This window comes from Tursiops truncatus, chromosome 13 (genome assembly GCF_011762595.2).
Source record: "Tursiops truncatus isolate mTurTru1 chromosome 13, mTurTru1.mat.Y, whole genome shotgun sequence".
NCBI classification, from domain to species: domain Eukaryota; kingdom Metazoa; phylum Chordata; class Mammalia; order Artiodactyla; family Delphinidae; genus Tursiops; species Tursiops truncatus.
The window spans coordinates 25,787,747-25,812,657 of NC_047046.1; the positions used below are offsets into that span (position 1 = coordinate 25,787,747).

The window sequence follows — 24,911 nt, forward strand, 5'->3', positions numbered from 1 at the left end:
CCAACTTACTGTTGCATCAAAGAAAAGAGAAGTTATCTCTTGAACATTTAGTGATACTTTCCAAGAGTGAGAATACTTTCAAGTGACCTGATGTAATAAAACACTAAATCAACAGCCTCTTAACTTAGAGTTGTAGCAAAATCAGAATAGGTCTAAGTACCCTGGAACAAGTGTTTTTGTGCTCGTGTACACCTCAAGAAAAGGTTCCAAGATTGCAATAATGAGAATACTCTCTTTCCCAGGGCCTGTCCCAATTGTCTCTTAAGAGAGAAACATTTACAAAGAATATCATTAAGGGAGGCTAAAATAGTCCCAACTCACTGCGATGCATGAATTTAGGGTAAAAAATGCTGTGCTTTCCTCGAGTCCCAAAAACCCAGTGGATTCAGAACACTGACACCATCTGTAAAACTCCCCTCACGCACAACACACCCACCAGACACACTCACCGCTCCTTGTGTTCATTACCCAACCTCAGGGAGTACTATACCTGCACTCAAGAGCAAACTAGTTCACTGCTTAGTACAATGAATTCCAAGGAATGAACTATTATTTAGCAACTCCTCCTACTCATTCACATGTGATTATGGGCTGAAAGTACACCAATATGGAGCTCTGAGTGAGCAGTATTTAAATAGCATTAACAGGCTGCTACAAATCTCAATTCCTTATCTCAAGAGTTATGCCATAATAACTAATAAAATGTCACTCCTCTTTTAAATCTACAAACTTCCCCACTGAGAAAAGCCCTTCTGGGAAGATACCCAGCTGGAGGGCCCTTCCAGGAGATGTGTGCAATTGAGAGGCTAAAAAGAAATGAACAGACTGCAATCAATTTCCCTCAGCCACACCTACAGGTTTCACTTTTGTAGCTATTTCCCCTCCTGACTGAAGCAATGGTTACAATCTGGTGGTTGCCATCAATGCTGAATTAGCTGCTTGCAAATTAAAATGTATTTAATGTTTTATTAACATTGTAATTCCTAAAAAGTGTTCTGAAAAAGGCTAATCCTTTTGGCAATTGCTTTTTAAATTAAAGACTTTATCATATTCACTTTCCCTAAAATAACTTCTCAGCCTGATATATGCAAATCACTCTACTTTTAATAATGTATTTTACACTATCTGCAGATAGTCCATTGTTACAAAGAAATCTTTGACTCCAAGTGTCTCAGAAAATGGTTTTTGAGGAAATTTCCGGTTCTTTAAGATGTAATCCATTTGATTATTCAACATGTTTACTTTTCACCACTGAAAATCCCTTTTATTATCCAGCCCAAGTACTGATCAACCTGATTCAATAATTTTTTTTCTAAATTAACCAGGCCTAAACACTGACTCTCAGAGCCAATGATTACCATCTTGTAACGAGCATCCCCTACTAAATTGAAAGAATCTCCAGGCAAGAGTCAGGAATCAACATACTCCTCCGTGCATCCTTGGAATAAGAAAGGAGGCCATGTGATAAGGGGCGTGGAACTTGGGATATGGAGACAGGGAGATGTAGCATCTCATCTCTCCCCAGGATGGTCCGCTAAGCCTCACAACCTTCTCGTTGGTAAAATAAAGATGACAACACACTACCTTTAAGAGTTATTGAAAACATTAAAAAAAACTTACCTAAATGATCTAGCACTTAACAAGTACTCAGTTAATGTTACATATTTTTTCCTAAGCTCTAATGTTTTTGAAACACAAAAATAATTGAAAAACCATAGTAACTCCCCTCTCAGACCCCTGGGAGCCTGGGAGCCCCAAACTGGGTCAACTGGCCTAGACTAAGGGATACCAGGATGAATTAGGTCAAGATCCCTGCCCTTGAGGACCTCAGACCCTGGTAGGAAAGGCAAGTCTAACACAAATCCGATTGTGACAAGTGTTCAAAGAGAAACATAAAGAAAGTGCTGTGGTCACACAAAGGCGGAAACAACTCATTCTAATGGGGGAGGCGAGGCCTCAGAGTAGCTGGCCTCGGAGTTGAACCCAGGACTTCCCTGGAAGGGGATGAAAGGCGAGGGGAAGGCAGCTTTTCTCAGGGAGAGCAAACAGCGTGTGCAAAGGCCACCTAAGGGCCGGGGGCTCTCGGGTCAGATAGAACTAGTCACATCACAGCTCACTCTCTCCCTAGCTAGAAAACTGGGGCAAGCCAGCGATTCTCCCTGCATTCCATTTTCTCACCTACAAAATGGGAATAATAGAGTCTACTTCACAGGGAGGATTACACACCATCATGAACATGAAGTACGGAGCTGCACAAAGTCAAGGCTAAGGAAAATGGCAGCTACAGTGATTAGGTGCAAGAGTGATGGCAAACCAAGGAGCAGGAGGTGTGGCTGAACAGATTACTTTCCAGCAGTCTAAGGGTCTTGCTGCCAGGAAGTTAGGATTAACTTCCGAGGACAATAAAATCACGGAGGTTAGGACAGGAGCATGAAAGGATTAATATCTGCTTCAGAAAAAGAACTGTGGTGGCCAAGAAGGCGAGTCAGAGAAGGAGAGAACTCAGAAAGGCACCTGAGAGGTGAGGGTATGGATTCAAGTAATCTCAGTAAGATTAGAGAAGTCAGGAACTCAAGAAACCTTTAAAGTAAAATCCGAAAGGCATCAAGGATGACTGCCTCTGGGAAGTAGAGAGGAAAATAAATGAATAACAGTCTTCCCATCCGGACGACTGTGTGGACGGTGGTGTCACTGACAGAGAAGAGAGAAATCTGGACTCTGCTGACTCTTCTTTTGTGCCCACTTCCAATCCAGTCTTATGAAGTTCAATGTCGTGTCTAGTCCTTAGGGAACAAAAGAAAGGAAACGTTCCCAGGGAGGGAGGGCCCGGAGGCTGGGACTCCAAACTCAACGTCTGGCTCTCCGGAGCACTGCTCTGCCCAGGAGGAACCCCAGCCCTTTATCTCCCCCCAGGAAATCAGCTCCTGGGCCCTTTTGATTTTCGGCCCGGTGCAGCCCGGCAGCACCACCGGCAGGGCGGCCGACTTGCAAACCTAGGCGAGATCGGCTCTGGGGGACGCCGGCAAACACACTCGAGAAAGGACTGGGCCCGGGTGACATCTGTGCTCCTCACTCGGGGAGCCAGCGAGCAAGAATGCACCCCGCCGCGTTCAAGATACAAAGTAGCAAGTTATTTTTATAAACTTTGGTTGGTTTTAACTCCCACTCCCACCCCTAAAATGGCACTTTGCTCCAGCAGGGCCCGGAGCGCGGATGACGAGGACGGGGCAGGAGGCCCGCGCCGCGGCCGGCCGCCCCCCGCCCTCCCGCTCTCCTGCACCCCGGGGCCGAACTTGCCGCTGTGTGACTCTGCAGTTGCAGCGACAGTCTGCCGGCAGTCGCAGCGACAGTCTGCCGGCCCCCGCACACCCAGATCGCCCACGGCAGCCCGGCCTAACTTTCGCCCGCCGGCCCCCGCCCCGAGCCCCCCGCCCGCCCGGCCCGGCGGCTTCCAGCCCGGTGCGCTATGGCCCAGGGCGGGGCAGCTCCGCGGCGCGGGCTCGGCGCTCGGGCCTCCCGCGGGCGTCCGGTGGGCCTCCTGCTGCCTCCGCCGCCTCGCGGAGGGAGCCCGCGGGCCGGGCGGGGCAGCCGGACGGCCGGCGAAGGGCCGGGTCGGCGCGGCCTGGCGCTCCCTCCTGGGCTGCGGCCTAGCGGCCGCCTTAGCTCCCTCATCACACGGCCCTGGGAGGCGGCGCCACGCGAGGCGGGGGGCGGCGGCGGCCCCCCAAGGGGTCCGGGCGGCCGCGTGGCCCCGGCCGACGCCACTCCCCGTCCGCCCGCCGGCGCCGGAGAATGGTCTTTACCTTCATCAGCCTCCTGCTGGCCGCCATCTTGGCTCTGGTGCTGCTGCTGGCCCAGAATGCATCGCGGCGGCCGGCGCCGGAGCCCCCGCACTTCCTGGAGCGGGGGAGGGGCGGCGGCGCGGGCGAACGAGGCGCCTACTGTGTGCGGGCGCGGTGCGGGCACAGCGCCGGCGGCCTGGGAGCGCCGGGGCGCAGGGACCGGCGGGGACCCTGCCTTTGCGGGGCGCCCAGTGCGGTGGCACTGGGAAACAGAGCCCGACACACAGTAGGTGCACAGTGATGCTGCGGGAGATGGGGTAAGGGGCAGGATTATTTCAGGCACCAATCAGCGCCGAGGTGATGGGAATGTGACTGTGGGAACCTGCTTCTCATGGGCCGGGGTGGGGGGGGAGTCAGGGAGTCTCACTGGGGAAATAGTGTAATTATAGCCAACACTCACCACGAACAGCCCCATTTCACAGGAAACAGAAGCATAGTGGAGGCCGAGGGTTTGCCCAAGGTCATGCAACCCGCAAGGAGCAGAGCCCAATTCTGTTCCAGACGGGGCTGCTGGCTCCACAGCCACCACTGGGACCTGTGAAGGGTGGGGAGGAGCAGCTCTGAGGACAGAAGGGCAAGCCCATGGTCAGATGCATGTGTATAAGGAGAAGACTCTGGTTGGAGAATGGAGGATGAGGTAAGTAGGGGGTAAGAAGGGGAGCAGGGCCACGTACAAGCTGTTTGTGGCCATCCAGGCAAAGAGGTGATGGTGGTTTGGACCTCGGTGGCAGTGCAGGCAAAGTGGAGGGTGCAGCTTCAGATCATTCAGGCCTTGTGAAGGAATTTTTCTCCATTCTGAGAGCAGTTGGTTTCCCACTAGAAGACAGAGGAAAAGAGCACTGGAGATGGATAGCCTGGAATAGAGCCGGCCTCCCACCCAGAGACCTGAGAGCCCAGGCTTAACACGGGGAGAGAGTGGGGAAGAAACTAGATGATAAGCCTCATGCAATGAGGACCCTGCCTGTCCTTTATCTCCCCCCAGGGCTGGCACACAGTGGGTGCTCCTAAACATTTGGCAAATGTGGGACTTCCCTGGCGGTCCAGTGGTTAAGACTTCCCCTTTCCACTGCAGGGGGCACGGGTTCGATCCCTGGTTGGGGAACTAAGATCCCGCATGCTGCACAGCGTGGCCAAAAACAAAAAACAAGGGACTTCCCTGGTGGCACAGTGGTTAGGACTCCACGCTCCCAATGCAGGGGACCCGGGTTCGATCCATGGTGAGGGAACTAGATCCCACATGCATGCCACAACTAAGGGTTCACATGCCACAACTAAGGAGCCTGCATGCTGCAACTAAGACCTGGCGCAACCAAATAAATAAAAAAAAACAACAAGACACATTTGGCAAATGTATGAGGGACTCCATCAGTTACTCCTTAGAGCTGCAGGGGACCTGGGAGCCTGGCCTGGGAAATGACTTTATGGTCCTCCTGTGCACTGGGCCTGGTGCTTAGTGGGCCCAGGTCAATGAAAGAACACAGTTCTATTGGGAACTGCTTCCTCAGAGGGAAGGGGACCCTGCCCTGAAGAAATCCCAAGCCAGCTGAGGAAGTGCAGTGCATACCCTTCACCTTGATGTGCTAAACCAGGAATAGAGGGGTGGGATTGGAAGAGGCCGAGTGCCAAGAACTAACCTTTGCTGCAGCATCTCCTGTATCCTCACCCCCATGGCAAGATGGCTCCCTGGCACCCACTTTGCAAGTGAGCACAGGCCCTGGAAAGCAGAAGGCCATAAACAAGCACACAGTCCCGGTGGGAAAGCTGCCTGGACTTTGGGACCCTTCTCTGGGTCTTAAACCTTCATTGTTCCGCATAGCAGTCCTGGCTTCTGGTCACACCAGCTCCCCTTCACTCAGCCATCCTGTTCATCCAGACCTGACCTTTCTGTGCTACCTCTCCGAGCCTCCCATCAAGAGTGACCTCTTCGGGACTTCCCTGGTGGCGCAGTGGTTAAGAATCCGCCTGTCAGTGCAGGGGACACGGGTTTGAGACCTGATCCAGGAAGATTCCACATGCCGCAGAGCAACTAAGCCCATGTGCCACAACTACTGAAGCCCGGGCGCCTAGAAGCTGTGCTCCTCAACAAGAGAAGCCACCACAATGAGAAGCCCATGCACTGTAACGAAGAGTAGCCCCTGCTCACCACAGCTAGAGAAAGCCCACACGCAACAATGAAGATCCAATGCAGCCAAAATTATAATTAATTAGTTAATTAATTAAAAAAAAAAAAGAGTGACCTCTTCCTCCTCTCCCTCCTCCTTCTGGGTTCCAGGCCCTTCTGCTCAAACTCACCACCTGCTGCTCCTTTCTCCAGTCAGCACATGTCCTGGGTGCTCACCTCTAGGTTCAGGGAGGAGATACAGGTCCCTGCCCTCAAGGGGCTTGTTACACCCCGGGGAGGCACCAAGGAAAATGACAGAGGTGTGAGGGTTTGTTGAGGCACTCAGGCTCAGACAGGAGCCCTTCAGAGGACAGGGGAAGGGCCAGGAATGGGAGGAGGCATTGCAGCAAGAAGGAAGTGCCTCTGGCAAGGCAGGGACTTGGCAACGGTAATCACACTCCATAGGGCCGAAGGGGTGTCCGGCCCTGGGCCGGACATTTACACCCTCCACTGAGCTCATCGGCACCACAGGGCCATGCGCTTAGATGTTCTGTCTCACAGGAGAGGAAGCTGAGACTCTGAGAGAAGTAGCTTGCCCTACCTCACCCAGCTGGGAAGAGGGCTCGAGGAGTAGACCCGAATGTGGTCCATGTGGTGAGGCTCTGCCTTGACCTCCCTCTGCTGGCCCAAACCCCCGAGTCCCGCATCCCTACCTGCCCACAGCCTGTGCCCTGGCCTCTGCCCACGCTGCCCCCACTGCCCAAGATGCCTTTGTCCTTCCCTCCCTCACTTGTCCCTCTGCAAGTGCCAGTCAGGCCTCAGCACATGACTTGCCACCCTGCTTGGGGAACTTGATGGCCTGCAGTGTGCTGGGTCCTGCCGGTGCTGACTCACAAGCCTTTCTTTGACGCTCCCAACCGTCCTCTGTGGTCAGAACTGTTACCAGCCCCATTGAGAGGAAGAAACTGAGGCTCAAGGGGTCAATCAAGCTTTTCTCAGCCCCCTGGCCATCTAAGGGTCCAGTCCAAGTCCGCTCCTGGACTGTGTGGGGTAAAGTAAGGGCTGGGAGACTCAGCCAACCCAAAGGGCTCCCTCTTTCCCTCCTTCCCTGCTATGCCCCCCTACTCTCCCTCCTTCCTTCCATCCTTCCATCCTTCCTTCCTCCCTTCCTTCACAAACCCCATTGGAGGATTTCTGTTTAGTGAATGAAGAAATTAACATGGCACCTGCCCCCCACCCTCTGCCCAGACCAGACTGGGTGCTCAGCCAGACTGGGTGCCCTTTGATGAAGGAAAGACCGTCCCCTGACCTAGAGCAATGGCCAAATAACTGGACAAAAAGTCTTGCCACTAGTGTCAGTGGGAGATGGACAAGGCCTCGAGCTTCAGGCTATGGAGAGAGAAGGGTGGTCGGAATAGGCCCAGAGCGGAGAGGAATGCAGATGAAGAAGACGGAGGATGGCTCTGTCCTGGCAACAGCGGGCAGCTGCAAGTTAAGACGCTGCTGGCAGCCCCGCGGGGTCCTCAGGAGGCAGCAGCTTGGGGATTACAATGGCACCCGGGTGGCCGGAGCCCATGGACAGGCTCTGACGGCACCAGTTCAGAGCTCAGACTTGGGTCGCACGGGCCAAGGCAGTTTCCTCCTCTGAACAGGACAGTGCCAGCCTCCCCAGCTGTGGCGGGACCTCAGGCGTCAGGCCTGTCATGTGCGGGGTGGGGGGGGACTGGCCACCCACGGGGGCACATGTGTGGGGAGGCTGAGGCTGCCAGGTGAGAGGCCAGCCCAGCAGGCCAGGGAGCCCCAGCCGGAGAGCTGGAAGCCGGCAAACGCTGTCCCTGCCTGCCCGGGAGGGCGTGGACTGGCCAGAGCAGGCAGCAGGGCCCAGGAGTGGAGGCAGAGAATATATCCATCCAGGAGGGCTGGTGCTGGGGATGCCAGGCCTCCCACAACCTGGAGCAGGAAGCTCTGGGTGGGCTGCGGCTGAGTGACCCTTCCCTTCTGAGCCCCAGTCCCTCCTCAGGCACACAAGGACCATGACAGACTGAGAGGGGCCGGGAGCTTGGCAGGTCTCTCTGCCCGACATCCAGTCTCAGCTCTGGGCAGCCCTTGCTCTCCTGCCTCAGCTCAGCTGGGGTCTTCTCCCCGTTAGCACCACCCTCAGCCCCCAGCACTGGTCCACACTCCGAGTTCACTACGTCCCTTTGCCATATTTGTGTTTAATGCCTGTGTCTGCCCTTGGACTGTAAACTCCACGAAGACGGAGGCCACACCTGGTCAGCCTGCCTCCGTATTTAGTCGCATATTCACTGAGCGTGGACCATGTACTGGCCACTGTTCTAGACGCTGAGGAGGTATCAGAGAACAGACAGAAAACACATTGATGACTCACACATAAGAGAAGTGGGCTGGAAAGCTGGGGCTATTGTGGCCACAGAGGTTGGGGGCTTAAAACTCTCCAGGGGGCTCTCAGGATGGAGCCCAGGGCCCTCACCAAGGCCTCAAGCTCTGCAAAACGCGGGGCGTGGGTGGCAAAGGAGGGATGCGGATCAGCATCCCAGGACCCCACACGACCCAGAGGTCACACATGGAGCACAGGGCTGGTGATGTGGGGCGAAGCCAGACGTGAGGGGCACGTGCCCCCTCTCAGGATCAGTGGAATCATGGGGTGTTGGGGCAGTGGTGTCTGTGCCCATAATAGACAGGAGTGTCTCTAACCCAGAGGTTCTCAAACTTGTTGCCAGCAGCACACCTTCTTTTTTTTTTTTTTTGGCTGCGCCATGAGGCTTGTGGGATCTTAGTTCTCCGACCAGAGCTGGAATGCGTGCCCCCTGCAGTGGCAGCACTGCTGAGTCCTAACCACTGGAACGCCAGGGAATTCCCAGCATACCTCTTTAAACGCTATTAAAAAACACTATTCAACCAAAGTCCTCCTTAGAACCTGACAAATGACACGAATTAGTGGCCATGTCCTGTAGGGGCAGTGTCTCCCCTTCAGCTCTGGCATATCCTTCCCACCCCTACAGTATCTTCCAGGAGCCCCGGACTCTAAAGGAGCCCAGTTTGAAAACTACCCATATAATCTATCCCATTCATGTTTTAGGGAAGAAAGCTGAGACCAGAGAAAGCAGTCAAGTTCCCCAAGCTCAGAGTCCATGGGGGTGGCAGGCAGGTCACTGGACAATCAGTGCACAACGTGACAAGTGTGGGATGGCAGGAGCCGGGTACCAGGGCAGCACAGTTTGCTCATGCACTCAACCACATTCCAGATGCCTCTGATGGGCCTTTGATGGCACTGTGGGGCTCCCAGGGACTCAGGCTGGGGTCCGCCTCCTCAGTTGCAGCCTGCCCTCCTGCCCTGACTGTTGGCAGCCCTGCTTGGGGCTGCAGCAGGACATCCAGGCTGTGGCGCCCCACCCAGTGCCCTGAGGCGACCGTCCAGCTTTGCCACAGCTGCCCACGTGCCCTGGCAAGCCACCTGCTCCCGCTGAACCTCGGGGCCTCGGCCTCTGTCAAACAGAGCAGTGCTGAGGGTCCCGTGAAGACATGCTCCCCGTGGCTCCACGACCACCTGGACTGTCCCTGTGTCTAACCTCCCCCCTCCCTCCCATCCACCTCTCCTCTCACAGAGAACATCTGGAACCAAAATTCCCTGTGTTCTTGCCACTTGCCACTGCCCAGTGGCATCTCCCATGGCACATCAGGGTTCAAGGGAACCTAGTTTGAAAAACTTGAGTATTAGGCGTTCCCTGGAGGCTTAGTGGTTAGGACTCCATGCTTTCACTGCCCAGGGCCTGGGTTCAATCCCTGGTCAGGAAACTGAGATCCCACAAGCCTCACAGTGTGGCCCCAAAAAAGAAAACAAAACAAAAAACAACAACAACAAAAAAGAAAAACATGAGTACAACAAAAAGGGTGGAGCCCATAGAGCCAAGTGCTGAATGAACACAGAAAGTGCTTCTCTGAGCCTCGGTTTTCCCACCTGCGAGATGGGTTCAAGGTCATCTACCTGCCTACCTGGAGAAAGTACTGTGTAAGTGAGAGGGCCGTGTGTCTGTCCTGCCCCAGGAGCAACCCAGGAAGGTCAGTCACAGAAGAGAGGCTGGGGGGAGGGGGGAAATTCACTCCGAGTGTCCGGTGGGTGGCTCGTGATTAGACAGCCATCCTCAGAGCAGCAGAGCCCAAGCTGTGAGAGGGCCCAGGTGCCACCGGGCCAGGTTGGCACCATACCCTGAGAAGCAGAGGTGTTGCTAATGGGATCACAGCATTAAAGACTGGATGCAAATGGCCGGGTACCAGATGTCCATCCGCATTTCCCAGGAGCTATGTGGTACCACAGCAGGAAGGGCAGGGAAGAGCCGGACTTAAGTAGGGGTCCCAAGCTCCCAACCACACAGGTGGCCAGGCTAAGGGAAGCTCTGTGTGTGTGCAGGCACGCGCATATTCCACAGCTTACGATCCTGCCAACACCTCTCCTGAGAACTGAGCCTCACTCCCGGCCAGCCTGATGCCTCTGCCCAAGGCCCCAGTGGGCAGCCTTGAACCTGGGGTCCTCACCCTTGCTGCCCAGTGCCAGGCAGGCAGGCAGGGCGTGAAGGGCACATCCTCACCTGGCCACCTGGCCTGTCTGCCTCCCCCATTCAGGTACCACCTTTCTGGGGAGGGACTTTCTTACCCCTCCTCTGAGCCCACTCTGGGCAGAGACACACCTGTGTATTAGACATATCCCTGCTCCAAAAGGAGAGGCACCATGTGGTGTGATCTGAGCTGCAGAGTCCTGGGTCGCCCCAGCCCAGCCTGGAGAGTCAGGGAAGGCTTCCTGGAGGAGGAACTGCTAAGCAGAGCCCAAAGGATAAGATAAGGTTAGTAATAAGTGAGTGGACAAAACCAGGTTGTGTGGAACCCACTAACCAGCCTGTCACCTTGAGCAGAACTCTTAACCCACTGCGGCTTGGGACTTCTCATCTGTGAAATGGGTGGTTTGAATACTGTATGGCAGGGAATTCTCTGGCGGTACAGTGGCTAGGACGCCACACTTTGACTGCCGAGGGCGCAGGTTCAATCCCTGAATGGGGAACTAAGATCCCACAAGCCTCATGGTGGTATGGCAAATAAATAAATAAATAAATACCGAATGGCGAGCATTAGCATGGAGCATGGCACATGTTACCTTTGTGTCGGGCCAGGTTGGCATCCCAGCAGGGGAAACAACGCATGCAAAGGCCCAGAGGCCTTTGAGCCAGGGGAATTCTTCAGACTCCTGGAAGAAGCTTGTGAAGGTCCAGGCCAAGCCCTAGATGGGGAGATAGGAACTTGCACAGACCTCAGTGCAGCACCTACTATACACCCAGCGCTCGGCCAACAGAGCCCTGGTGTGCCTCCAACCCTGGGAGGCTGGTGCTACCAATATACACATTGTGAAGAGGCTGAGAGGTGAAGTCATCAGTGGTCCCTCAGCCAAAAAGTGGCAAAGCCTGGATGGATGCCCCAGACTCTGAGGCTTCCCACCTGCCCTGAGGTATATGGAGTGAGTCCCAGGGAACTCAGAGAGTACCTGGGCTGCCTCCACCATGGAGGCCCTGCCTGACTTCAGCCAAATTCTTACCTTGCAGACCTCAGTTTCCTTAGCTGTGAAAGAGGGACTAGAATTAAAATCAGTGAGCTGCTAGAGAGTCTTGCTCTGGGCACTGTATACTCTTACCTCCTTGAAACCTCACAGAGGAAATGGATGCTCAGAGAGGTCAGGAAACTCTGGGAGGTCACACAGCAAGGGAGGGAGCTGCATTATTAGCCCATTTTACAGATGAGAACATGGGAGCAGCTCGAAAAGCTTAAGGACTATTTGCTTCCAAAGTCCCACCAGCCCTAACCATCTGACACACTGCCCCTTGGAAAGCCATGGAAAGTTCTCTGGCCTTGCTGTATCCAGGGAGGTGGTGTGGGGACCCAGCAGGGCCCATACAGGCCTTTGGCTTTACTTTTTGGGAAAGCAGGTAGCCCCGGGCACTCCTGAGTCTGACCAAAGGGCAGGTTGGGCCCTCATGGTGGCCCCATCCTTCACCTCCCTCCCTGCCTCTCCAACTGGCCGTCCCAGTCTCTGGGTTCCACTTGACCCTCTTATCCTTCTGCAGATATGAAATGTAAGGCTCCCCACTGAGAGAAAGACTGGGTAGGGGTCCTCCCACCTGCGACCCTGAGATTGACCAGATGGCATCAGAGTGCCCATGGAATCTGGAGGTATAATTTTGCAGGTTTGAATTCCAACTTAGCTACTTCTGGGCCATGTGACTGTGGGGAGGCCCTTATCTCTCTGAGCGTCCTTGCGGGATGACTGTGAAAATGAACCAAGTAATCACAGGCCAGGGCTATGGTCCTCGAAGGAACACTTGTCCCCTGTCTCGGCTGGCACCATGCCCAGGTCATGGACTTGAGACTTCTCTGTAAAATGGGTATAGGAGGTTTAAACAGTCCTTGGAAGGGGTCCTTGGATGGGTAGGCACAGTGGAGATGCAGGAGCCAGATGCCCCCTCCTCTGGGTGAGCCCAGGGCACACCCCCAAGTTTGGGCATATCCTGTTGCAGTTTCCAGCCACCACACCACCTGAATCCATTGGTGATCTTGAGCCAAACACTGAGCCCCCTTTCTCTATGCCCAGAGAAGCAGCTCAGGCTTCCCACGGGTTCCTTGGCCTGAAAGGGATTGTCCAGTGCCTGGAAGAGGGCCGGGGTGGGTCGTAAGAGATATAGTGCCAGGATCAGGGAGAGGCCTGGGGCCAGCGAGACTCGTGGGCATCCTGGGAAGGACAGGAGCTGTGTCTAGCCTGGGTGTCTAGAGCCCAGCGCCAACATAGGCAGCCGGGAGAGGAGCACGGGGTAGCCTCACCCACTGCAGAGGGTGGGAGAACGCGCCCAGAGGCGGAAGGGGCGCGCGGGAACCCTCAGGGACCCCGGAAGGGGCGCGCGGGACGGTTGACCGCGGCCAGGGCAGCGGCCGTTGGCGAGCGGCGGCCTGGGCCAAGAGAGGTCAGGCGTCTTGCCCGGCCGCGACCACCATGACCAAGGACTCGCCCAGCCCTTCTGGCGGCGGCCGCGTGACACCCAAGAAGCCGGCTACTCCGGGCCCGGCGGCGGCGGCGCTGGAGGAGCAGAGGCGTGAGCTGGAGAAGCTGCGGGCCGAGCTGGAGAAGCTGCGGGCCGAGCTGGAGGCGGAGCGGGCGCGCGGGCGGGAGGAGCGGCGGCGCTTCGCTGCCCAAGCGCGGCAGCAGCGGGAGGAGGCCGAGCAGGAACGGCAACAGCTGGTTGATCACCTGCGCTCCAAGTGGGAGGCGCAGCGCAGCCGGGAGCTGCGGCAGCTGCAGGAGGAGGTGCTGCGGGAGCGCGAAGCCGAGATCCGGCAGCTGCTGCGCTGGAAGGAGGCCGAGATGAGACAGCTGCAGCAGCTGCTGCACCGCGAGCGCGATGGCGTGGTGCGCGAGGCCCGGGAGCTGCAGCGCCAGCTGGCAGAGGAGCTGATGAACCGCGGCTACTGCGGCCGTGCGGGGGCGCCCGAAGAGGCCGCAGCGCAGTGCCGCTGTCGCCTGCAGGAAGTGCTGGCGCAGCTCCGCTGGGAAACGAACGGAGAGCAGGCCTCGCGCATCCGCCACCTGCAGGCGGCACTCGACGTGGAGCGCCAGCTCTTCCTCAAGTACATTCTGGAACACTTCCGCTGGCACCCCGCCTTGTCCGGCACCCCCGACCCCCAGGCCGCGCATTCTTCAGAAGAGCGACCTCCTGAGGCCGCCGCCAAGTCCTCATGTCGACTAGAACCCCTTGACGGCCTGAGCGCGGGCGCCCGCGCGCGCTCCCGCTCCCTCGACCGGGTGCCCGCGGCGTGCTCCAACTCCCCGGACAGCGTGCTCCCCGCGCGCGCCAGCTCCCTCGATTCCTTGGCACCAGCGCGTTCCCTCTCGCTCGACAGCACCCTGAGTCGCCCCAAGGCCCCCGAATCCTCCTCTCCAGACGCCTCCATCCCGGGGTCCCTGAGCCCCCCGCCGCCACTATCGGAGCGCAGGAGACCTAGCGACCTGCGAGGAGGGGAAGAGTCCGGGAGTCAGCCCTGCGAAGCCCTGAACCCCCTGCCGCCGGGCCCGGACTACAGCGAGCTGCTGAAGCAGAACTTGGAGCTGTCCGAGGCGCTGCAGGTCCTGGCGCGCCGCTGCTCCGGCCTGCGCGAAGAGAACCTGCAGCTGCGGCGCGCGGGCTTCTCCGACAAGGCGGACAAGAAGGTGAAGCGGCTCAAGGTGAAGCATGCCGAGCTGACCGACCTCGCGCGGCGCCTGGAGGACCGGGCCCACAAGCTGCAGGAGACCAACCAGCGTGCTGTGAGCGCGCCTGTGCCCGGCGAGAGCCGCGCGGGCCTGGAGCTGTGCCAGGCCTTCGCCCGCCAGCGTGCGCGGGACTTGTCGGAGCAGGCTAGCGTGCTGCTGGACAAGGACAAGCAGATCGAAGAGCTGCGGCAGGAGTGCCACCTACTGCAGGCGCGCATCGCCTCGGGACTCAGCAGCGCCCCGCTCGCTGCGGGGGGCGCCGCCTGCGCCCAGTGGCTCAACGTCAGAGACCTGGACCGGCTGCAACGCGAGTCCCAGCGGGAGGTGCTGCGCCTACAGAGGCAGTTGACCCTGCAGCAGGCCACCAGCAGCGCCCGGGCGGAGGCGGGCGGCCAGAGCGCGCCATGCGAGGAGGCGCGGAGCCAAGTACAGGCACTGGAGCGCGAGCTGAGCGCGCAGCGGCGAGAGTGCGCGGAGCTGGGCGCGCAGGCGGCGGCGGCGCGGCGACGCGGCGAGAAGGCCGAGGCGAGGCTGCAGGCGGCGCTCCGCGAAGGCGCCTGGCTGGCGAAGGAGAACGCGCGGCTGCAGGCCCAGGCCGACTGGATGGGAAAGGTGGCGGCCGAGAACAAAGACGTGCGCGGGCAGCTGGGCCTCGCGTGCCGGGAGCGCAACGCCGCCGGCTTGCTGGCGAGGCAGCTGTTGCAGCAGGCGGCACGAGGGCAGGACAGGCAGCAACAGCTGCTGCACGACCAGCAGAAGGCCCTGTGTGATCTCCAGACGGCCTGGGAGGAGATGCGGGCACTGCAGTGTCAGCCTGGTCACCCTCCCCAGGAACCCCGCGAGGCCCCGCCAGCCCCGGAGTCCCAAGTGAGAAGCAGTGGAAGAACCAAGTTGCAGCTAGGGCCTGAGGACCAAGCATCGTCTCAGCCTAGCAGAGCCAAACAGGAGAAGGAAGACTTCCTGCTGGAGAACCCAGTTGCCCTCGGGGAGGCAACCAGTGCCCCCAAAGTGCCAGACAGAGTCCCAAGCAGCCGACCTCTGGACTCCAGGCCCCAGGCCAAGAAAACCAGCTCCCAGGCCAAGAAAACCAGCTCCCAGTCGAACTCCTCCTCTGAGGTGGAGTCCATGTGGGCCCCTGTGCCATCCTGCCCTACTCTGGACGTGGACACAGCCAGCGAGGTGGAAGATCTGGAGCCCTATAGCGTGTCCTCAACCCTGGAAGTGGGGGGTTCGGAGGCCCCCACCACCCCCAAGCTCAAGATCTTTCTGGCTCGGTATAGCTACAACCCATTTGAAGGGCCCAACAAGCACCCCGAGAGCGAACTGCTGCTCACTGCTGGGGATTACGTGTATGTCTTTGGGGACATGGATGAGGACGGCTTCTACAAAGGGGAGCTTGAGGACGGCCGGCAGGGGCTGGTGCAGTCCAACCTGGTGGAGCAGATTTCAGATAGTGACATCCTGGGCTGCCTGCCCCATGAGTTCCCTGACTTTGGCCCCACTCGACTCCTGGCTGGGCAGGGCAAAGCTTCGAAGGAAGACACTGGTCACAGCTTAGTACCTGGGAAAGCCCAGGGGACTGTGGACAGGGAGCCACACGCGACAACGGTGAGGGTGGGCTCCAAGACCGAAGTGGCAATAGAAATCTCAGATGCCAAGATGGAAGATGGCTGGCTGGGCTCTCAGCAGAGCATGGGCAAGCGGGGCTTCTCCAGACCTCTTCTGGGGACCAACAGTGTCTTTTGTGTGGCCCCTACGCAACTTTACCTGAAGAGTGTTGCAGCCACGTCGGCCGAGATCACCTGGGTTGGCAGCAGCCACCCCCACATGGTGTACCTGGATGACCTGGAGTGTGCCCTGACCCTAGCGGGCGTGAGCTGCTACACCTTCCACCACCTGCATCCCGGCACGAGGTACCAGGTGAGGGTGGAGGTGTACCCACCGTGGGACTCGCTGCCGGAGCGCTGGGAAACAATGTCCTCAACCATCACCTTCAACACACCCTTGGCGGGCCCCCCTGACCCTCCACTGGACGTGCTGGTGGAGCACCATGCCTCACCAGGCCGCCTGGTGGTCAGCTGGCTCCCCGTGACCATCGACTCAGCTGGGTCCTCCAACGGAGTCCAGGTCACTGGCTATGCTGTGTATGCCGATGGACTCAAGGTGGCAGAGGTGGCCGATGCCACCGCCGGGAGCATCCTGTTGGAATTTTCCCAGCTCCAGCTGCCACCGATGTGCCAGAATATCTCGGTGAGAACCATGTCCTTCTGTGGAGAATCCGTGGATTCAGTGCCGGCTCAGATCCCTCACAACTGCGTCACCTGTCTCCGATTGCCAGAGATGTCTCCCTTTAGCTGCACCTGTGGGGACCCGTCCACTGGCAGAATGACCTTCCCCATCTGCCCTCAGAGGCTGGTGCTGACTCCCCCGAGGGCCAAGGCCAGTCCCCACAGCCCCGGAAGCTGCGGGGAGCCCCAGGCCAAGTTTCTAGAAGCATTCCCTGAAGAACCCCCAAGGAGGCAGTCCCTGAAGCCCAGACTGAGTTCAGACGGAGAATTTCCAAGTGCAGGGTCAGACAGCCAAGCCCAGAGGCCCACAGAGGCCCGGGAGCTCTCCAGAAAGGACCAGCTCTTCCAGAAGAGTCCCCGGAACCACAGGCCACCTCTGCCCCAGGGCCAGTCTCGGGGGGAAGAGGACCAGTACCGGCACATGGGCACCAGCCAAAGCCCTGCTGCAGGAGTCATCTGTCGGTCCCCTGAGTGTGGACCCAGGAAAGAGCCGTGTCAGGAGAAGGCTGCCCTTGAGAAGGTCCTCAGACAAAAGCAAAATGCTCCAGCATTCACCCCTCCCCAGCTGGGCACCAGCCAGCGATACGTGTCTGACTTCTGTGACATTCTGCAGGAGGAGGCAGGGCGCTTCGGTCTATGGGGCAGAGAGGGGCGAGAGCAGAGGAAGGAGCTCAGGAGACAGAGCAGACCAGGTCAGGCTCTGGGGGGCAAGAGAGAGGGCTGGTTCCAGGAGCCCAGCTTGGCACTGTGCCCCGCTCCATCCAGCAGGGTCATCAGGATGTCCAGGGGTGGCGACCCACCGCTGGGAACGAGGGTAGACCCTCCAGCCAAGCTCTTTGTGGCCCTCTCTGATTACATCCCACTGGTGATGTCTGCCACCCCCGAGGCTGCAGAGGAGGAGCTGACCTTCCGGAAAGGGCAGTTGCTGAGAGTGTGGGGCCCTCAGGACACCCACGGCTTCTATCGTGGCGAACACGATGGGCAAGTGGGCAACATCCCCAGGCACCTGGTGGACAAGGTGGACACGGGCACGGAGTGGACTGGTGGGAGGTGGCATTTGCTGGGGCAAGGGTACCTGCCCTCCGTGGCCCAACTCGATGACTTTGGGGGGCTTGGAGGCCCCCAGGGCTCCTTCCCCCTGCCGCAGGGGAGCCCCAGAAGGCCCTCACTGTGGACTCCAAAGACCATGGTGGCGGCTCTGGACTATGACCCCAGGGATGGGCCGGCAGGGGGCCTGGTGAAGGGCAAGATGTCACTGAGGGTGGGGGATGTGGTCACTGTCTATGGGCCTGCGGATGACAAGGGATTCTACTATGGGGAGTCGGGTGGCCACAGAGGCCTGGTCTCAGTCCACCTGCTGGATCACATGTCCCTCCAGGGAGAGCGAGTGCAGCTCCCCGCTCTAGCCACCTGCACCCCACATGCGGACCCACCACCAAGCCCTCCTCACTTTGTGTGCAGCGCCCGCTCCATGCACCAATGCTCGGAACACTCGGCCATCCCAGTCCTCCTGGCCTCGAGGACAGCAGGGCTTAGGTCTGAATGGACCTGTTTCCAGAAGAAAGCAGAGCAAGTAGCCCCCGAGAGGCTGACAGGCTGGTAACCAGCAGGTTTTGGGAGAAGTGCCTTTTTCTGCTCCATCACCAGTACGCGTTTTCTTTAGGAGTTTAGCCTTACTCACCCATTGCCTTGTATGAAAGTCTCAAGAAAAGCCTGCTTCTTAAATAAAAAAAAAAGCCATCAGAATGTTATTTTTTCTATCTTTTGTTCAACTCCTCATTAAAATGTTCATAGAAGAAAAGAAAAAGGATGTTTTAGAAGTGAAAGCACAACCAAGGAACCAAGCCCGCCTCTCCTCCCTCTCTGCAGACATGTTTCCCTGGCTGGGGGTGGGGGGGAGGGTGCGAACCCTTTAGGGAGGCTCAGGTCAGCGTTGGCTGGCAGGGCTGTGGAGGGTCCAGCGAAGAGCCAGGGCTGAGAAGCAGGGCCCCACAAGGTGTCCCTGCAGGCAGACTGTGTCCCTGGGGTCAGCCCTTTGTGGAGGGTGGGGTCAGTGCATCCCAGCTGGGGGTCCCCCTCTGTATCTTTCCCCAGCGCTTCTCACTTCTGAGGGGCCTCCCTGGGAGGGCGTGTCCACATTCACAGAAGAGTCACTGAGACTCAGAGGGTCCCCTTGTCTCAGGTCACAGGGCTGCCGTGCTGCTTCCTCCCATGGTCCTCTGGGGGCTCCCACTCCAGAAGGTGGGGACCAAGGGTGGTCTTCATTCTTCTCTGCTTCTATTTGATGTTCCACTTTTCCCCATGTCCCCACTGCTATCAGAGAAAGGGCACCACCTTCCCTGGGGGCAAGGGGAACTGATTGGAAGCATCCGGCCAGAAGGATTGGAGCTAAGGGCAGGTTCTCTGGGGAGTTGGTGAATCGGGTCCAGAAGTTTCCACTGTGCTGCCCCCTGGGCTGAGGTGGGAACAAGGAGGGGCAGGCCCAGGGGATGCCTCAACCCAACCTGCCTTATCCTCAGAGAACACAGGAACCAGCGTGGAGGCCATGAGGTGCATGCACATACTCACCACTTGTGAGCAGAAGCTTCAGGTCTCAGCCTGGAAGGAAACTGTCCACTGAGGGCCATGACCACCCCCTCTCCCGCACAACCACCTGGCTTTCCAGTGAGAAGGCTGGCACAGAGTCTCCTCGGCTGGCTGGAGGGGCAACCCAGACCGGATCACAATTTCTTATTTTTTTAAAATTTGGATGAAATATACATACCATCAAATTTACCATCTCAACCATTTTTAAGTGTACGGTTCCATAGTGCTAAGTACATTCACAGTGTTGTGCAACCCATCTCCAGAATGTCTTTTCATCTTGCAAAACTGAAACTCTACACCCATTACACGACAGCTTCCCACCCCCTCCCTCAGCCCCCGGTAACCTCTAATCTACTTTCTGTCTGTACGAATTTGACTACTCCAGGGAGGTCATGTAAGTGGACTTGCACAGTAAATTGTCTTTTGGTGTCTGACTTATTTCACTGCGCATAATGTCCTCAAGTTTCATCCATGTTGTAAAGGTGTCACAGTTTTGTTCCTTCTTAAGGCTGAATCATATTCCATTGTATAGATGGACCACATTTTGTTTATCCATTCATACATCGGGGTTGCTTCCACTTTTTTGGGCCCTTGTGAATCATGCTGCTGTGAACACGGGCGTGCAAACATCTCTCAGCTTTCACAATCTTTCAAATCATCAGATCTTTGTGAGCTCACAACCCAGAATAGAACCTGAGGCCCATGAGAGAGGCCCACAAGAAAGCTGTTTTTGCAAGAGAGAACTACCCAGCCCCTCCCGGGGCGTGGGCTCAGGTTGGAGGGCTCAGTGGGCTTCCCACAGTCTGAGGGGGGGGCACAAGTATGCTCCCCACATACTGGAAGAGCAACGACAATTTAGCAAGAGGATAGAAACTTAATCCAGCACTTTCAAAATTAAACACAGTAGCTGTCATTCCATGGGAACCACAAATGTAACCCAAGGAGAATTATGCTAGCCATATTGTCCCATCAGTATTTTTTTTTTTTTTTTTGCGGTACGCGGGCCTCTCACTGTTGTGACCTCTCCCGTTGTGGAGCACAGGCTCCGGACGCACAGGCTCAGCAGCCATGGCTCACAGGCCCAGCCGCTCCACGGCATGTGGGATCCTCCCAGACCGGGGCACGAACCCCCGTCCCCTGCATCAGCAGGCGGACTCCCAACCACTGTGCCACCAGGGAAGTCCGTCCCATCAGTTTTTACTTAACCTCCTCTCCTGACCATTGGCCAGCATCTCTCACCTTTTTTCCGATAGCTGCAGAGTAGTCTGTGTCATGGCTAGGAAGTGGCACCCCACCCCTCCCTCCTGCCCCCACCCTGCCTGTTTTTCTCCGTTGCCCTTATCCACACCTGGTATGTCACCTGTGGTTTTTATACTGTCCGTGTTCCATCCCTGCAGTCACCCCACCCCAGCTGGAATGTAAGCCCCACAAAGGCAGGGAGCTCTTTGGCTTGTTCATTGCCTGGCAGATAGCAGATCCTCAATAAATACGCTTTCTCTAGTTGCGGAGAGCGGGGGCTACTCTTCGTTGCAGTGAGCCGGCTTCTCATTGCAGTGGCTTCTCTTGCTGCGGAGCACGGGCTCCAGGTGCGCGGGCTTCAGTAGTTGTGGCTCTCGGGCTTAGTTGCTCTGCGGCACGTGGGATCTTCCCGGACCAGGGCTCGAACCTGTGTCCCCTGCATTGGCAGGCAGATTCTTAACCACCGCGCCACCAGGGAAGCCCAGAGCTAGCAATTTTTGATCATCCTCTGTGTGTGGCTCCTGTGCAGGGCTCTGGGGGTTCACATCACGTACTGGGCCTCCCCATCCTCTGGAATAGAGTCAGACATGGACCCTGGGAAGCAGAGGAAGGCTGTGATTCTGATCGCGGGCACTGGGGCAGGTGAGGAGGGGGTCATCCTAGGCGGAGGGAACAGCAAAGGCCCCGACTCATGGGAATAATGAGCGATTGGACATTTGGGGAAACTCAGGGAGCAGTGGCACGGGCTGGCGGGGAGGGGATGGGGACAGGTGCCCTCCTGCTGGCGAGGGCCCCCTCTCCTGGAAGGGTTTCAAAGTCAGTCCGCGGGAGCTTTCTCACGCCGCCACCAGGGGGCAGCCTGCGCGCACCGAGGGCTGCTCTGCAGGGACCGCACCCCTGGGTCAGGGCAGCAGGAAAAGTCTCTGACCCTGTAGGCTTGGGATTCAGGCCCCGCCCAGCCCTGTTCTCTCCCTGCCCTCTCCCCAGAGCACCCTGGGGGGTCCCCCATGTACCCACAGAAGCCATCCTTCCTCCATCCTTGGGGAGACTGGCCAACCCCAGTGTCCCCGAGGCCACAGGAAGTGTCAGTGAATGAGCAAAGAAACGCAGGGCTTGGCAGGCTGGGGGAGGCCACTGAGCAGCCACCTGGGTCTGAACCCTAGCCTGCCAGTGGACAGCTGGGAGGCCTCTCTGAGCCTCAGTTTCCTCATCTGTGGCAGGGCTGGGGCAGGAGGGTTGATTTGAGCAGGTCATATGTACCGAGCACGTGGCCCAGAGTCAGGACCCAAAGGAAGACCAAAGAAGCTGGTGAGGGCACAGGTGATGGGGGTGTGGGTCGGTCGCAGGGCAGATGGTTCTGGGCCCACCTCTCTTCCCCCTGGGGCCCTGAGGTCCTGAAGGCTTTGAGCAGGGGCAGGGGGAGGCCACACAGGTGCAGCAAGGTGAGCAGCTGAAGAAGAGCAGATGCCTGGCCTGGGCCCCTCCCTACTGACCAGACGACCTGGAGGCCCAAAGCCTGTTCAGGCCTGCCCAGGAAGGGATGGGGGATGGAAGCTCAGCTGGCCAGAGGGCAGAGGGAGCTATGGAGTGGGCAAACTGGCAGTATCCGGAGAGTCCGGAGAGTTCTGGAGCGAGGGTCACTGAGCCTGTCCTGGTGCCAGCCACTTCTGCCTGGGGGCCTCTGGCCAGGGCCCAGCACCTCGCCAGCCCTCCTCCCAGTCATTTCTCATCAGGGACCTCATGTCCCATTCTCGCTCCCCACAATGTCGGTCTGATTTACCCCCCTTCACCGACAAGTAGACAAGAGCTGCACCCACAAACCAGCCTGAAGATGGCCGTGTGGCTCCTCCAGCCCTTCCAGAGGCTCACCTGTTGTGGGGAACCCCATCCTGCTGGGGGCCCCTGGGGCCAGCCCATCCATCCCTCTCTTCCTCTCAGTGACTGCCCTCTGCCAATGTGCATATTCAAAACATAATGTTAGGGTGGGAGGGAGGGAGCCGCAAGAGGGAAGAGATAAGGGGATATATGTATATGTATAGCTGATTCACTTTGTTATAAAGCAGAAACTAACACACCATTGTAAAGCAATTATACTCCAATAAAGGTACTAAAAAAAAAAAAAAAAAAGTTGATATCCAAAACGTCAATTCTGACTTCTCAAGAAAATATTAAATTATTATGTTCAGAATAATTTAAAAAAAACCCATAATGTTAACTGATCAATTCCAGAGTCCTTATATGAAATCTGTGTTCATATGAGCAACACAGCACGGAGGTCACAACATAAAAAGCTCAGAGTCACCTCTGAGGCCCATTTGAAGCTCATCTCACCTTTTGGTCAACACCCTGTCTCCCTGTCTCACCCCCTGGAGGTCGGATTTGGAAGCAGGGTTGGGGCTGGCAGGGAGTCAGGGGTTCCACCTAAGGCAGATCCCACTAGCCAACTCAGGTCTTGTGAAACCGACAATATCGCCAGGTGAGGCTGGCTCCAGATCCTGGGCACAGAGGGTTCCTGGGGCTGTGGTGACACCAGGGACACCCCAGCCAGTCCCACAGGAACGGACCCATGGCAGACCCCACCAGTCTGTCCCAGTCCTGTTGGCTGGGGGGGGTCTGTCATGGGTCTGTTCTGGGACCCATGAACAGAACAGAGGCTCCCCCTCTCTCAAAAGCCCTGGTCTCTGATACCTGGCTACGGGCCCCAGTGTGCTCTGGGCCCTCAGGGAAATTCCCTTTCATCCTCCGGTAACCGACCACCTGATGCGCTGTGCCTGCTTGGCTGGACGTCCAGGACACTGACCTCAGCCTGAGGGACCCCATGGGTCACATCCCCTTGGTCAGGGTGCTTTGGTCAGAGGGGGCTCACCTGGAGGCTTGGACCCTCCTGCTCAGTTTCCTCTCTCCTAAAATGGGCCTTCCAGCTGCCTGGCCCCTTCAGCCAGCTCACTCCGGATGTCCTTCACAAGTGCCCTCCATTGCGTCTTGGGGCCATCTCCCCACACCTTCCCCATCCCACCTACCCCCACTGGATTCGGCTGCCCCTCCCAGGTGCATGGACAGCCTCCAGGCACAGTCCCCATGGCCTGGAATTACTCATTAACTCTGCTGCTTCCCCTATCAGACTGGGTCCTCCTCGAGCCCTCCATGCAGGCATCCCGACCTGGCGACAAGGCGTGGAGCAGACATCAAACTGGACGCCGCCTTAAGAAAGAGTTGGCCTGGGGCTCCTGGTGGCCGCACTTCCCAATGAGAACTGGCCTGTATGGAGCCCTCACCATGTGCCTCAGCTTATGTATGCTCGAGGCCACCTTATCCAGGGGGTATAATTATTTCCCTTTTTTACAGATGGAGAAACTCGGGCTCAGAGATGGGAGGTCATTCATCAAGGTCGTTCAGCAAGTTGGTGGCAGATCAGGGGGTCTGAGCCCAGGTGGGTCCCTTTGCCCCTTGCCCTTATCTATCTGGAGGATTCCTTCCCCCAGCCTGGGGGCAGGCCTGAGTCTAGGGAGGAGGCCAGAGGGAGGGATAGTCAGGAATTCAAATTGGTAGAGCTGGTGGGGGAGGGCGGGAGTGCCTGGGAGTGGCCAGTAGTTAGGGCTTGGGCAACAGGGCCCTCTGTGTGCGGGACGCGGGGGGAGGGGGGGCAGCAGGGCAGGTACAGACTCTGCTGAGTCAGAGACGCCCCAGGGTCTCCAGGGGGAGGCGTCTGGCAGGTGGCTGGGGCTGGGGCCAGTGAAGGCACCTCAGGGTGGTGGGCCAAGGGGTAGAATTGGGCTCTGAGGCCCCACCCCAGGACCATCGGGATTTAAGGAGAAAGAGGCCTCCGAGAGGGCAGGGGGCCACATTTTCCAGATGGAGGGAGTGGTCAGCCCCACAAGGTCAGGCAAGATAAGGGCTGTTGGGCCCAGCCTCCCTCGTGACTGTGACCAGAGCCTGCTGCCCCAGCCCAGGGGCTTCCTGGTGTACAGGCCACGAGGGTGCTGGCCCCTCCCCTACTGCACAGGAAGCCCCACTAGGTCCTGGTGAGGGAGGAGGCTCCCCAAAGAAAACTGCAAAGCTGGAATTTGGAAATTCCAAGCGCTCCCCCCCCTGTGCAGCCTTGGTCCACCACCATCCCTCTGGTGACCCAGCAGAGCCCCCAGGACACTGCCCACAGCTGGGATTCAGGAGGGGCCTACCTTCTCCACTCCTGCCCCCTCCTCCTTCTGCCCACCTCTTCCCCCCTCCTCGGTTGGAGGCTCTGCTGGGCTTCTGCCTGGCCACCCAAGCCAAGTGAGTAGACACTGCTATCAGCGCCATTTCACAGGTGGGAGAACTAAGGCTGATGGGTATCAGTTCTAGGGCAGCCAGCTGGTCAGTGGCACGGCCAGGATTTGGATCCTGGTCCAACTGCCTCCCCATGGGCTTCCCCTAGAAACAGACCTGCCAGCCTTGCTCTACACCCTCGCCAACTCAGAGTGACAACAGGGCCCCCACCTTCATCCATCCATTCCCCTGGGCCAGGTGCAGGGGCCGCAGCTTCCTGCAGACAGACCCCACAACAGACCCTGCCA

The 24,911-nt window shown here is 57.7% G+C and overlaps 2 protein-coding genes across 2 annotated transcripts in view; one reads left to right on the forward strand and one right to left on the reverse strand.

Moving 5' to 3' along the window:
- Nucleotides 1-3,903, reverse strand: part of UBE2L3 (ubiquitin conjugating enzyme E2 L3) — a 42,583-nt gene extending 38,680 nt beyond the window's left edge. Inside the window, exon 1 of the mRNA XM_033837367.2 lies at nucleotides 3,804-3,903. Within this exon, the coding sequence (XP_033693258.1) occupies nucleotides 3,804-3,830 (27 nt within the window). The 5' untranslated portion in view covers nucleotides 3,831-3,903. The remainder of the gene's footprint in view (nucleotides 1-3,803) is intronic.
- An 8,631-nt stretch (nucleotides 3,904-12,534) lies between these two features.
- Nucleotides 12,535-18,266, forward strand: LOC101337520 (RIMS-binding protein 3C-like). Its single transcript, XM_019926256.3, has one exon. The coding sequence runs from the start codon at nucleotides 12,992-12,994 to the stop codon at nucleotides 18,134-18,136; it is 5,145 nt and encodes a 1,714-aa protein (XP_019781815.2). The 5' UTR covers nucleotides 12,535-12,991; the 3' UTR covers nucleotides 18,137-18,266.
- Nucleotides 18,267-24,911: the final 6,645 nt, after the last annotated feature.

Coding starts and splice junctions, on each gene's coding strand:
- LOC101337520 (XM_019926256.3), top strand. CDS start 12,992: ATGACCAAGGACTCGCCCAGCCCTTCTGGCGGCGGCCGCGTGACACCC.